Source organism: Ctenopharyngodon idella, chromosome 13 (assembly GCF_019924925.1).
Source record: "Ctenopharyngodon idella isolate HZGC_01 chromosome 13, HZGC01, whole genome shotgun sequence".
NCBI lineage: Eukaryota > Metazoa > Chordata > Actinopteri > Cypriniformes > Xenocyprididae > Ctenopharyngodon > Ctenopharyngodon idella.
The window spans coordinates 33165799-33180923 of record NC_067232.1 but is presented as its reverse complement, the minus strand read 5'-3'; the positions used below and the strand labels follow the sequence as shown (position 1 = coordinate 33180923).

The 15125-nt window shown below is 39.0% G+C and overlaps 1 protein-coding gene across 9 annotated transcripts in view; it reads left to right on the top strand.

Annotated features, from left to right (window-relative positions):
* LOC127524565 (echinoderm microtubule-associated protein-like 4) overlaps nucleotides 1-15125 on the top strand; it is a 101075-nt gene that overhangs the window by 66134 nt on the left and 19816 nt on the right. For 5 of the 9 annotated variants that reach the window (XM_051916187.1, XM_051916190.1, XM_051916184.1 and 2 more), the window contains 10 exons: nucleotides 2504-2636; nucleotides 3962-4165; nucleotides 7268-7411; nucleotides 8700-8725; nucleotides 9339-9371; nucleotides 10560-10683; nucleotides 11525-11674; nucleotides 12852-12921; nucleotides 13481-13591; nucleotides 14739-14834. In XM_051916187.1, the coding sequence (XP_051772147.1) occupies nucleotides 2504-2636; nucleotides 3962-4165; nucleotides 7268-7411; nucleotides 8700-8725; nucleotides 9339-9371; nucleotides 10560-10683; nucleotides 11525-11674; nucleotides 12852-12921; nucleotides 13481-13591; nucleotides 14739-14834 (1091 nt within the window). The remainder of the gene's footprint in view (nucleotides 1-2503; nucleotides 2637-3961; nucleotides 4166-7267; nucleotides 7412-8699; nucleotides 8726-9338; nucleotides 9372-10559; nucleotides 10684-11524; nucleotides 11675-12851; nucleotides 12922-13480; nucleotides 13592-14738; nucleotides 14835-15125) is intronic. The other 4 variants (XM_051916185.1, XM_051916186.1, XM_051916191.1 and 1 more) reach the window with 4 other exon arrangements.

The following is a 15125-nucleotide window of genomic DNA, read 5'->3' as shown; positions in this document are numbered from 1 at the left end:
TGGGCTAATGGAGCATGAAACGGAGCCATGTGGTTCTGACATCGCATCGCCGCCTCCTGAGATAATATACACACGCGTGCACGTGCCCTGGAGAAAAACACTTATTTGAATCCATCACACAAGAGCTGCAGGGTGCCATAACACAATAACTATACAAGCGTCAGTCTCTCTCACAAAGAAGAGGGGTCAAGTGAAGTGACCGGTGAGGAGCCAACAGCCTAAATCAGACATTTTCACATGCAGGCCGTTCAGAGAGAGTTTTAAATAGCATGGCTGATGCAAACCACTGCAACCATGGCACTGAAGTTTAGCGTGAGAATCCCACACCAAGCTCTAATGGACACCTCAGTCTGTTCTGTAGCATTACAGGACAACCACAGAAAGAACAAATGCTAGTTTGACATGAGTCCGTGTGCCTCAACTATCTGAGACCGCATCTGGTGTTTATTCTTTTCTAATTTAATTTAGATTTTTACATTACAATGTGTATTATACACTCTGGGGGGGAAAAAAGGGGGCCAAGCCCAAAATGGTTAAGCACTAAGCTTTTAATTGTCTTAACCACAAATTATTGGTCAGGAAATTAGCCAAATTTAAGCAAATGCACTACTTAAAAACCCATTGCTGTCTCAGAGAAACATCAAAGACAGAATGAAGTTTTTAGCAGAAAATGGGAAGTTGTGTGTGGAGTGATGAATCACAATGAAACATGAGTTGCATGGTGATGCTTCAGAGCGGCGTCTTCGAAAATCTGCTGAGAAATATAGTAATAAATGCATCTCTACCACAGTGAAGCATGGAGGAAGAGTGTCATTTCAGCTGCTGGTATTGGTGAGCTGCTTCACTGTGAAAAGTAATTTAAGGCTTTGGAGGACAGGAGAATATTGCAGAATGGCTTGCTTCCCACAAATGAAAAGTTATCTAAAGAGGAATTTTTCAACAAGACAATGTTCCTGCATTTTATATAGCATTAAACACACACACAAACAATTGAGATATGATGATGTTTTCTTGAATCATCAGTGGTAGACTAGTAAATCAGACCACTAATCCAGTTAACTTGTCTGGATTTCCCTATTTAATCCAGACACTGTCCTCCCTTTACTGTCTGTCCTGTCTCTGTCTTCCCTGACTGGTGATCAGCTTTAATGTTGTGATCTTCAAGCATGCAAAAGTCATAGAAATCAATAGAATCTTAAATCACAGAAGTGTCTGGAAATTTCTATAGTGAATGTAAATATTTAAAGTTATGTTCAGCTTTTAAAAATTCATCATTTATATAAATGAATTTGGTAACACTTTACAAAAAGGTCTCATTTGTTAACTTTAGTTAATATAATGTAGCTTACATTAAAATTAAGCATGTTAATAGTTAATAAAAATACAGTTGTTCATTGTTTGTTCACGTTAGATCACAGAGCATTAAAGGGGACCTATAATGCCCCTTTCTCAAGATGTAATATAAGACTCTGGTGTCCCCAGAATGTGTCTGTGAAGTTTCAGCTCAAAATACCCCACAGATCATTTATTATAGCTTGTCAAATTTGCCCCTATTTGGGTGTGAGCAAAAACATGCCGTTTTTGTGTGTGTCCCTTTAAATGCAAATGAGCTGCTGCTCCCGGCCCCCTTTCCAGAAGGGGGTGGAGCTTTAACAGCTCATGCTTCGGTTGCTCAACAACAACAAAGCTGGAGAATCTCACGCAGCCAAAATGAGGATTGTCAGTAACGGTGTTCAGCCTTACATTGTTCAAACCGGAGTCGACACTGATGGAGAGACTCAGGAAGAAGTTACAACTTTTAGAATGAAACTGGACGTTTCTGAACGGTTAGTGGATAAATTTATGTAGTTGCTGTGGAGTTGATTCAACTCATCGACCAGCATGTGCCGTCATGTTAATCTTTTGTGCAAATCCAGCGTTGAATTGACCCTCGTTTGTGAAGCAGTCCAGCGTAAAATGACGACATGATAACAACACTCTACTACAACAACTCTTCCTCTTCTCTAAAGCAGCCCAACATGGCCTCACCCCCTTTGTTGCGTGTTCTTGGGGGTGTGGTTTATGTAAATTTCAGGGTTAATGATGTCACTAACCCAGGAAGAAGCTCGTTGTAGTCCCTACCAGCCGTTTGTTGTAGTCCTTAAACAGAGAATTCTGTAAAGGAAAATATCTCCCTTTGCATTGAACTTTGAGCGTTGTGACTTTGCAGATGTTGTTTATGCTCAAACAGCAACATTACACACTAACTGAAGTTAAAAAAAAAGTGAAATCATAATCAATGACCCCTTTAACTAATGTTAACAATGGAAAGCTTATTGTAAAGTGCTACCATTATTATTTTCAAAAGGCCTATCCAACTGGAAAATTCATGGATATTAGAAAGTCAAAAGGTGTGGGAAGGTCTAGTAAATGGCCCAACATGTTCCCAAATGTTCCCCATATTTCAGTCATTGTTTTTAGGTATAAGAGGGACTAAGAATCATGTGTGATGTGTGTCCTGCAGGTCAGACCGCTCTGCGTGAGGCTTATTCAATGTCCTGCATTGCCAATGGCAGTTCCAGTGGCCGCAAATCTCACAGAGATACTACCACAGTGTCTGTAGCCAGGAAAGAGACACTCTCCTCCGCCGCCAAGAGGTAATGTACACACACACACACACACACACACACACACACACACACACACACACACACACACACACACACACACACACACACACACAACTGAAACGTGCAAATGATCTCAAAGCCTCCTCTACACATTTTGGATGTCTCCTTTCTCGGACCAATTTCAGCTTATGAAGCTGTCCACTGATGAGCTGATGATTTGAACCAGGTGTGTAAGATTAGGGAGATAATCAAAATGAGTAAACAGTGGCGAACCTCCAGGACAGGTTTGAGAAGCACTGTACTAGGGCTACTTCTGCAATAATCCGTATACATTTGAATTTTTTCTCTAAAATGCTTCTTGCGTTTTTCGCGTACAGGTGACAAAGTTGTCAAAACGATCCCCATTCACTCGGATCTGCAAGTAAAATGTTGTGTTCTGCTGCCAGTCCAGTTGTTGGTGATGTCACTTCGTAAAGAAATGCTATGAGCCTATAGTCTGAACACATAATACACATGCGCATGATGACACCATTTTCACAAATTCTTGTTTTTACACTGAGTCAATAATGATATCATTTTCAAAAACTTGCACTTTGAAACCCGTTTTCAAAGGTGTGTGTTTTCAGGCCCCCAAAACGCTGTTGTTGTATAAATGGTCAAAACACAAAAAAAGTTTTCCGATTTTAGTTGAAAACGGTGTCGTGTAAATGGCCCCTGAGACTGCATTTTTGTCCTGCGAAAACTAAGCTTTTTGAAGATGCTCTCCCAAGTGGATACATTTGAAAACATTGTTTTTGCAATTGCGTTGTTGTGCAGACTGTGAAAACGCATATTCTACTGATAGATATCTCTGTTTAAATGTTCCATGCATTGTATGTGCCTGCTATGTGCTATTGACATTAAGGGCCAGATTGACTAAACGGGGCAAATTAGCGTGAGAGCGCAATAATGTTTTCCGACATTTCAGTGTGGACGAGAAACTTTTGGAAAATGTTTGAAAACGCCAGTGTGGGTGGAGAGCATTTAGAAACGAAAACGTCATTTTCAAATGTATCTGGTAAATGTAGACATAGCCTTAAAAGTAAACACAATTATTTTTTTAATAGATCAACACATTTAAACCAGGCCTATACAGTCTTCTCTTCTGGGAAAATGGTTACTAGTCAATATTGACGACGCCATATTCAAATGTTTGTCCAATCAGATGCTCTGTTTAATGTGTGATAATCTTTCAGCCTGCAGAAATATATTCATCTGAATGTCTGTGAGCGTCAGTGTTGAGCCACTCAACTCTCCTCATCTGTTAATTTGTATCAGAACTTCCTTTGTTGACCTGCATGTTATTTTCACAGCGGTAGTGGTGGAGAGCGGAAAAAAGACAAGCCTCCAATGGAGGGGATCAAGGAGAAAGAGGAGCCACCACAGACTAACGATAAACCCCCCTCAGCACCCAGCACCCCTCAGGCACCATCCCCTTCCAGCAACCCCCCCTCCCCTCATCCCCCACAGCCCCAAAGACAAGCCTCGGAGAACAAGGGGTCGACCCCAGCCAAAAGGTTCCTCCCAACAGCCGTGCAATTTCTGGCAGTGTTCGAACTGCGTTTGGCAATCTGCTTGCAGTGGTTTCGCAACCTATTGACATAAAGCCAAGGGGCAGGGCTGACATGCTTCCTCAATCAATATCGAGATCAATAGAGTGCAACAGTGACTCCTTTTTTTTTATCTGCCTGTGTTCCGGAAGTATTGTCCCCATTCATTTTCTCCATAGGGATTTCAAAAACTTATTAACTAAAAGTTCTAAGCCTTGGGCCAAACCAACCACCTCCAAGATAACACACAGCAATAAAACATTTGATTTGAAGAAGAAAAAACAAACTACTCATCCTGTAAAGCATTGCAAATGTTACAGTCAAAATATGATGAATAAAACGGTTTTCAACTGAAGGAGCCATTCGTAAAGACACTCAGATTTGAGGAAACAACTTTAATCAGTACTCATGATTTCCAGGCCCTTAAATAGATTATATCTAAACATACTCTCGCATTCCATGTTGTTTTCCCATCATTTATCAGTACTTGTACCTCATGCTATGCTAAATATCCTGCTAGTATCAGGCCGGCAGTATAGGTCAGAATGTGTCTGTTATGCTCTGGATCACTCAGAGCGATCCACCCAGAAGAGGAAAGTAATGAAAAGCAGATGTGACGTCCCTTCAGTGCTCAGACCCTTAGTTCTTGCTTAATAATCCAGAGTAATCAGGCTAACACATTAGCCCAGCAATGCTTCAACACCATTCTAGTCTGTACTTAATAACTCAAGAACCCGCCTGCTGAGTTATTCATATTGACTCTGCAAGCTGTCCCATCCAATTATCTACAGAGAAGCGGAAAACCAATTAGCCGTCTCCTTTAATGTCATTTCATGGCCCGATCCATGCTTCTTAGACGACGCAACAAGAAAATTATTAGCCGGGGTCTGGCCACAGTCACATTACTTAGAAAAAGCCTCTGCAAACCATGAAGATTTCACTCACACTAGCAAAGACTAGCAACATCAGAGACTGTTTATTTGTTTTTTTAAGAAATGTAGAGATATCTGTATCAGTAATGCAAGATACGTAGGAATGTGTTTTATTTTCTTTAAAAAAAAAAAATGAAGGTTTAGAAATAGAAAGTGCAGTAAATGCAGGTGGACTGCGAACTAAGATGATTTACATGGTGTTTCTGCTTATAGGGCAAAAACTAGCATAAATGTTCATGCTAGACTAGAATGGTTTCTGTTAGCGCTAATTTGATGCTGTTTTACTTGGGGACACATAAAGTAATGTAGTTAATCAGCAAAACTCAATTGGTGGAGCTAGTAGACCAAGTCCTGTTGAGCTAATACCATGGTATTACATGGCAAAACATGGTAATTTTATTATTTGACAATAGAGTCATGTGATGCACTCAAACAACTTCTATCGTACATATATTAGTGACGGACAAGCCTAGATACCTCACGAGTGGCCCCATATGTAGAGATCAAGTCGGTTTTTCATGTGGAAGTGTGTCCGCTCTGCCCCGGAGTACTATCTGTTCCTTTCCTTCCTCTCTTACTCCCATGTTCGGTGAGGTTGGAGGTACTATGCTACAGCTCTGACTGATTGAATTGCCTTAAGCCCAAAGTATTCTTGAGTTTTAACGCAAACTTTTAGCATATGCCTTTCAAAGTATATTCCATTTGATAGCTTTCACAAACACAGAAAGTTAAATTTTTTTGTCCAGTGTCTGCGCTCTTTCTCTCCAGAAGTTACAACCGATAAAAATGTATTTGTTCTTGTGTAAACTAGAGTTTCTTGTACCTCTTAACTCCCTCACACAAGCGCTCATCAACATGGCCGTCTGTTGTTGAGGAGTGTGTTGTTGTTGTTCCATCTCCTCAGTTTCTTTTTTAACAAGTGCAAAAAAGTTCAAGGACCATTGCGTACAGCCAGAGCTGAGTGTATGTGCAGATAGAAAAATACTATGCTGATGATGAAATTCACACTGCGCACACCCTAGCGTTTGGTGAAAAAAAAACGAAGTATACTTTGGGCTTTAATGTTTGAGTTTCTGGATCACTTCTACCAAACCTTCTCCCCTGCCCTGAGCTACATATTCTCCACTACACTCTTAAATGTAAAGGTTCTTTATTGGCATCTATGATTCCATGAAGAACCTTTTAACATCCTTGGAATCTTTCCAGTCTACAAAAGGTTCTTTATCGTTCTTTAGATTATTAAAATGTTTTTCACACTAACAAAAAAAATGATTCTTTTATAAACTATTCCATGAAGAGATCTTTGGGGAACCAAAATTGTTCACCTATGGCTTCACTGCAGAAACGCCTTTTTGGAAGCTTTATTTTTAAGAGTGTAAGGTGAGGAAGATTGGCGTAATGGCTAAAACTCAGGGCTGGTAACCAGAAGGTTGCTGATTCAGGCTCCATGATTATCCATCATTAATTAATTATTTTTTGGCCTTCAGTATTTTTTGGCCTCTACTTGCTTTTCTGTCAATCCCACGATCCCCCCCACACAAGCCTCCCGTTCAGTCCTGTAGAACGGATGGTCCAGAAAACAAGTGTGCTAACGTTTTCTTCTTGCATACAGCTTCGCGTGAGGATAACGTTCCTCTACTTTTCCTTTCTAAATCTCTGATGTGTTTCCTTCTCTACCTTCCTTTAGCTTGGCTGTGTGGCGCCTTTTTCCCAAACAATCTCATGCAACTTACCAAAGACTGGGTCTTAAGTTTTCAACTCCCCAGTGTGTACTAACTGTCGAGTGGATTATGCTTTGGCATATGCATGATCTTTTACCTGAGGGATGCATCTTTGACTTTCAAGGGGCGTTGCTTGACTTCTGGCTCCCTGTTTGAAATTAACCAAATTGGAAGAGTGGGTATTTGTGTTTGGAGGACCTGGATAGAGATAGCGTCTACTTTGCAGTCCAACCTAAGTAAAATTGTCAGAACTAACCTGTGACCTACACTGAATAGCTTGTTTACCTCCAAGCTCACGATACCTCTCCTCTAAATATTTAACTTCTCCCCTGGACTTGTTTGTCAGCTTCTCTGCTATTGCTTTCTTTTCCAATGAAATACGGTACATGTTTTTCTTGTGTCATCTTCGTCTCCAGCAGGGGTAGCAGTGCAAAGCGTGCTGGAGGAATGGAGCGTTCTCAAAGTAGCACATGGGACAGTGGAGAGGAGAACAGGAATAAGCTGGTGAAAGCAGCCTCCACCTCCAAACTGCTGTCCAAAGTGGTGAAGAATGCAGAGAAGTAAGTGTTAGGTTCCTTCCACCCCCTTTGCCCTACTAAGACTCGTGTTGTAAACATGAGTCCTCATATAAGCCATCCAACTGAGGTACAAAAAAATCTGATCGATTGGAAGGTTTTACTTTCACCAGTGTTGTGAAATGCTTCAGGCTTTTTAAGTCATTTTTCTTGACTTTGAAAATTCCAAGAAGCTCCACAGATTTCCAGCGAACTGGAAAACACATCGATCAGGAAGTTACACCGATACTCAAAGCATTCCATGTTTTATTTATTTTGGTTAATATGCTTTCAGCTACCAATATTTAGTTTAGTACTTGCTGTTCAACTCATTTTATCTTAGTCTGAATTCATTCCATGAAATTCATCCAATTTCAGAACACAACCTGCAAAAAAGTCGACAGATTCCATCTGGACCTAGTCATGTGTTATTGCAAATAATCAAATTGATCAATGGCACTTGCTTCTTGCTTGAAAATTCTGAAGAGAAATTCTTCATGCACCTTTATGTTATTCTTTTTAAATCAAAAGTCATTCAGAATCTCTGATGTGCTCTTTTCCAACCAGGAAAATTAAAAAGGGATGGACACCGTCACGTTCCAAACATTGACATAAAACTATCATATATTACAAGTCTTCCGACAGTGATGGCCGAAATTTGTGCGTCATTCACAGATAATCTTTTTCTCCGCCATAGCATATAACTTATGGTGCATGTATGGCGCTTTTATGTAATTTTGGTAACACTTTAGAATAAGGTTCCATAATTTAACATTAGTTAACTGCATTAACAATGAAAAATATGTATTAATACTTATTAATCTTTGTTAATGTTCATTTCAATATTTACTAAAAATCATTTCAATTTGTATCTGTTAACATTATTTCATGAACTAATAATAAATTGTTGTATCTGTATTAACTAACGTTAACAAAGTTTAATAAATACTGTAACAAATGTATTGCTTGTTAATATTAGTTAATGAATTAATTAACTTTAACTAATGGGACCTTATTGTTTGGACCTTGACAACATTCATTTCCATTCACTGTCATTGTATGGAAAGGAGCATGTTGGATATATTCTGCTTAAATCCTCTTTTTGTGTTCTATGGAAGAAAGTCATCAGTTGGGAACATCATGAGAGTGAACAAGTGATGACAATAAAATTAATTTTTATTTTGAAACTGTTCCTTTAACGCATTCCTATAGTTGAACAAACATGCTATTTTTTGGAACTCACTTTTTGTCTTGCATTAACAATATTTTGATTTTCTTCTCATTTCCTCTTTAGACACAGAGATCCAGTCATCAGCCAAGGTAAAGTCTCATTTTGCCTTTTACGTGATCTATTATGTTTCAACTTCATTTTTTCCTCGTGTGTTCCTCTCATTTCCTGTATCACAGTGGTGCAGGCAAAACTGGTGCCTTGTGCAATATGTCAGACCTTTTGTGCACGTTAAATCAATACACGTACATGTCATTTGCACAGTAAGATCTGTAGAAACACTTAAGCTGTGCCCATTTCATAAGTGTAAATGAAAGCTAGCGTGGTGCTACCTCTTAGTATTTGGCGTTGTCCCAGGGCAAGATTAGCAGTGACACTGAAAAATACTCTTAACACGAGGCTCATGCCAGTGGTCGCAGGCGAAGTGTGCCCTGGAACGACCTTATCCCGAGGCTGGATTTAGCCCTGGGCCGAGAACAGTACAGGTGTAAGCACCACCTCCATCTCTAAAGTCATTTTAATCTTGGCAAAGACTTGCACAAACTGCATTCCTTTGACTTGTGGTTTCTCATTTGTTCTTTTAATGATCACACCCATCTTAAAAACTGTTGACATTTCTCTATTACCATGCATCAATAGAACTGTTCCTTGTCTGTCATTCTGTGTTTGTTTTTTGAGAGATTATTATTTCTGTCCCATACCCAGCTAAAATGTCAACCCGTGAAAAAAACAGTCAAGGTAAGGCCTTCCTCTCCACAGGGCCGAAAGCCGCCGAAACTCCCTTACCCGCTTCAGGCTGGACTATAAGCGTTTCTGGCACTAATCCCACTTTAATTCTCTTAACATGTTGATTGATCTGAAAGATCAATGCTCAGTCACTTCTTCCACTTTTCTTCTGTCTCTCTTGTTCCTTAAAATCTTAAATAAAATTTCTGGAGGAATTGATAGTAAGTGGATTTCCTCCCAGGATAAACGGCAAACACACATCTCACTTGTTCATGTTTTCTCACAATTGAGTTGGTCTAAATAGGTGACTTAGATTCACCACCAGTAACTTATTAGCAGAGGAATGTGTTTTTCCGAAAGTAATGATGCCAGAACAGCTTTACGGCTGAATCTCACTAAACCGGTCAAGAACAGATCTAGTCCATATTTCACCCCAAAATTAAAGGAAAGAATTAAGAAAGTACATTTTGTACAAAGAACATTACATTCATTATAATGATCCACTGTAACCTTTTTTTTAATGACAACTACGCACATTTTTACCGTAATGAAATCAATGACAGTAAAGAATGGCGATTCTTTAAAGGTTATCTGTGGTCAGATGTCTTGTTCGGTGTTAAATACTTTATATAATTATAAGGTGATGTGCTACAGCACAAACTGATTTTGGAGACGAGAGAAAACTTTTTATTTTTTCTGCCTCACTCTATCCATTTTTTCACCACTTTGATGTTTCTGCTCAAAACTTTCTTTCCTTTATCAAATCACAGTATAATTTGGGCATTGTCATTGCTCTGGCCCTTCTGCACGGCGCTCAGCTTCAATTTTGATTTGCTTGGGTTTTTAAATGAGTTCAGAGCATGAGCTTTACTAACTCCATCAAAGAGCTTCATTTAGCAACGAATATGTAAAAACTGTAACGAGGAGCAATGTTAGAAGGTAAAATACATGCTGTATGTTATGTTAAAATGTACTAAAATGACTGACTATAATATAGCAAGCTCACACAGACTCTTCTCAAAGACCATGTGCACTGCAAATTTCAAACAACTTAAATCAAAGAGTCTAATCTCCAGATGCATGTACTTGACACAAACAAACATGGGTTTTGTTTGAGAAATGTTACATACACAGTAGCTGTTAATTTTGTTATTCTAGTGTTTTCTTAGAATACCTTTCCTTCATCAAATCTCTCTACAGAGGGAGACTATATCAAAATGTTCATGCGAGGACGACCTATCACAATGTTTATCCCATCGGACGTGGAGAACTACGACGAGGTCCGCACCGAACTTCCCCCAGAGAGACTCAAATTGGAGTGGGTGTATCCTTTCCTTTCTAGCATACTTTGCACTTTGCACTTTGCCACTTTGTATTTCTGCATTTGATCTTAAAGCAAATCAAGCCAAGGTTATTTATAGAACACATTTCATTAACAATGGCAATTTAAAATGGTTTACATAGGCAAAATGCCAACATAAAAGTCCAGTTTAAAAGGAGAACATAAAAATACATAACAATAAATAAGAAAATGGATTTAAAATGGATTAAAACTAGGCAAGAAAAGTGTAATATTTATAATATTATAATTTATAATGTCAAATAATTAAAAAATGTACCTTAATAGCTAATTTAATTGAATTTGAACATGTATGTCAATATTTGCTGATGTAACGGAGACCAGCTAGAGCTGTGCAGGTAAATCTCACTCCCCTGGCCTCAAGAGGCGCATTAGCGACTGATGCTAGAGGTTGCGGGATTTAGCGTCCTTGTTAGCGCGTGCACCTGCCATGCTTGAAACACAGTTCAAATCCTGCTCGGAGTGGTGCAAGTAGAACCGGAGGGGTTAAATTGGTGCCGTGACCCAGATGGGAGTGAGGTTAAGGGGGGTGAGTGTAAAGGAGACCAGCTAGTAAGAGTTGTGTGAGTAAATCTCATTCCCCTGGCCTCAAGAATCGCACTAGCGACTGATGCTATAGGCTGCGGCCTTTAGCGTCATTGGTAGCAGGCCTGCCTCCCATGCTGAAACACTGGTTTGAATCCCGATCTGATTGGTGCGAGTACAACCGGTGGGATTACTAAAAGAGCCTGCAGAAGTTATCGTATTGTTTGTTATTGGTGTTTTGTTGTGTTGCCTGTATCCTCCTTGACTCCTAGACGGACAGATATGGCTACAGGGGTCGTGACTGCCGTGCAAACGTGTACTTGCTGCCTACCGGGGAGATTGTATATTTCATTGCCTCGGTGGTTGTGCTTTTCAACTATGAGGAGAGGACACAGCGTCACTACTTAGGACACACAGACTGTGTCAAATGGTGAGACTGACGAATACACACATGGTGTTATTGGGGGGAACGCAGTTATCTTTTGGTTTTATGGGACATTGACACTGACAGTGATTAAATTGCCAACTCTGACTGAACATTTCATTGAAAGATGCTGCCATTTTTCTTTACCAATGGCTGACATTGTGAATAGTTTTGGCTATGTAATGCGGCTGTGTAATCACAGGATGGAAATGACAGGGAAATGTCTTCTGTGGGCCCTACACAAAACAAATGAGCTGATGTGAGCATTGTTAGCAGAGAGGATGCTGGGCATTAGAGTGGACCATTCAGTTTAAAACTCAATTACCACTTATCATGTGAACCAGGCGGTTTGGGGCAGTCTGTTCCTCCTAATTAATACTTGAACCCCTGACAGGGTTATTTTCATTACTAAAACTAGAATTATTAAAAACATTTCTGTTAATTGAAATAAAGCTGAAATAAAATAAAATATAAAGATGGACCCTTTTCACAGACTGTGATGTTGTGTTTCCACAGTTTTCAACATTGCAAATCTAGTAAAGTTTTTCATATTTTCATTTAAAAAACAATTAATATACATTTATAATGCTATATTTTGTTACCTTGTCAGTAAATTACCAAAAAAAAATAAATAAATAAATTAAATAAATAAACACTGCTGCAAGTGTGTTTCTAATACAATGTCTGAAGGAGTAATGACAAATTTGACATCATTCTCTCTTCTGACTGCTGTAACCAATCTCTCGATATTTTTCCCTCTTTTTGAGAGTCATGTAAACGCTGTCATGGAATTTTTCTTTTGCTGTTGGAGCAAATGGGAACACAAAAAATATATTTGCTGTCATCTCCCATTCACCACTATAGAAGTCTTAAAAATACATATGTAGGTAATGTTTTAACCACCAATGTAACCACAAAAATAGTGATAGACTGATACAGTTGGATTTTTGAGACTCAGTTCACATTCCACAGATAGCCTTATCAATGAATAATAAACATTTTTTGTGTAAATATTTTGATATGTATATAGTGGAATTCATGTTCATTTCTAGATATCAGTGTCTGGACAGTGAGAATATAAAGTGTGTATATTGACAAACGGGTGATCAAAAACAAAAGCCACGTTCATCTCAACAGTGTTGATGAGTGAGTGTTCTGCTCTCTCTGTCTTGTTCTCTTGTAGTCTTGCTGTTCACCCAGATAAGATCCGTATCGCCACAGGACAGATAGCAGGAGTGGATAAGGATGGCAGGGTGAGTTTGATAAACATAACTATTATGATGAAGCACATGTTTGCCTTAATGTACACTATCGTTCAAAAGTTTGGGATCAGGGCAATTTTTAAAAAATAAATTAATACTTTTATTCAGCAAGGATGCATTAAATTTTTCATGGCATTCTTTATATTTCTTTCCAAGGATCTGTTAAGCTGTTGTACTTCATTCTCAAATATTGCGCTCCATCTTTTGGCTTTTGATATGCGAAATAGGAGAACAGATCTAGAATAACTGGCTAGTTTCTATTTGCTTTAGCAAACAAACTTTCTAAGACAAACAGTATGTCTTGATAGGGCAAAAACAAACACATTTAGCTGGCAAGTTTCCAGAGGATCCCTAAAGAAGATAAACCAGTAAACACTGTGAAAACACTTTGCATGAGTGGTCATGTTGCATTTAGTTTTCCTGTAATGTGCGTGTTACCAAGTGGTTCTTTACTGACGATGTTGCTTGTTTATCAGAATAACCTCTTTTTGAATGTTTACCTCATGAATTCTTGCTGTGACATTTGCCGTCTCTTTGTGTGATCCTGCAGCCGCTCCAGCCGCACGTGAGAGTCTGGGACTCCGTCAGTCTGTCCACGCTGCAGATCATCGGCCTCGGCACCTTCGAGAGAGGAGTTGGATCCCTCGCTTTCTCTAAAGCCGTGAGTCTAACGTCGAACATCTAATTTGATTGCATTTCATTACGTGTTTAATGAGCATTACCTAACAACTCACAGTCTTGACTATTGTAATGCCCTCCATTCTGTGCTACCAAAGACTACAATTAATGCAAGACTCTGCTGATCATGTGAGAAAGACCAGAAGGAAAGAACTCATTATCCCAAGGGTGTGAATTACGGGGGGTTTTGTGGGGTCTGACACCACTAAAGAAGGCTTGATCCCCCCTGAAGGACATCAAAACAAGATGTTGGGGGTCAAAGAAAGTAGTCTACCTGTTATATGAAGATTTACCTGTAATTATGAAGATACATTTCTAGCTCTTACTGATTTCTAGACACACTCCCCCCTGCCATCACATCGCGCAGACGAAAGATTTAGAAATTAATGGGGGCTTGGAGGACAAATTCCACCAAAATTAATTAAAATGCCCCCAAAATTCAAGATATGGGGCAAAAATGTTCTTTTGATGCCCAGTTCTTGTTTGTAATATTTATAAAGGACATAGCTAGTAAAGCAATATCACATAAGCAAGAGTGCTGTTTTCTCGAATATCAGCATATTTACATATGTCAAATAGATTTTCAAAAAACAAGAAGTTAATCTTAGGTGACTTACATTTTAGACTTGGAATATTGTCTGTATTTGCTCTATTTCGCCAATAAAAATAATTCCACATCCACTGTACACTGTAAATAAAAAATGTACTGGTAATTTTCTGCCAAACAAATCGTTTGATTGAATGATTCAATGACTCACTTTAGACAATGATTTGCCACCACCTACTGGCAGTTTAATTTCATATTTAAAAGTATGATTTTATTATGGTTAAAGAGATAGAATGCCTGGATAGTGGTAGATAAAATGCATTTATAAATAGACTATTACGAGTGATAATGAGTATTTCCGGATCTTCTGGTTATGATGGAAATCTTTGATTCAAGTGGAAAAACTCAAGTCTTTTTTAACCTGGCTGTTTCAACACCAAACTCAGCACCCTTTGGTCATATTCAGCTCTGTCTGCATAAAGTGCAAATATAAACAGCAATTTTCTAGAGTGACTGAAGAAACCGGAAGTGTGTTTGTTTGTAAACAGTCATTGTGATACTCAATCTGTGTGTGTGTGTGTAGGACTCAGGCACTCATCTCAGCGTGATTGACGACTCTAATGAGCACATGCTCACTGTGTGGGACTGGCAGAAGAAATCAAAAATCGCTGAGATAAAGGTACGCGGACACACTCTTTTTATTCATTCCGTTCCTCTTCTCACACATATCACCACTCCCTTCCCCCTTTAATTATCTCCCTTCCTTTGTTCCTTTCTTTTCTTTGCCCTTATCTTATTTCCTTCTCCTTTCTTCTCAATCTGTGTTCATCTTGTTTCTGATTGTTGTCTTCTCGTTCTTTCATGTTTTGCCATGTCTGTTCCATTTTCCACTGTTACCTTTTTTTTTCCACACCCTGTTTCATTGCACATACCTCTTTTGCTTCCTCTCATCTCTTTGATCTTCGTGTAA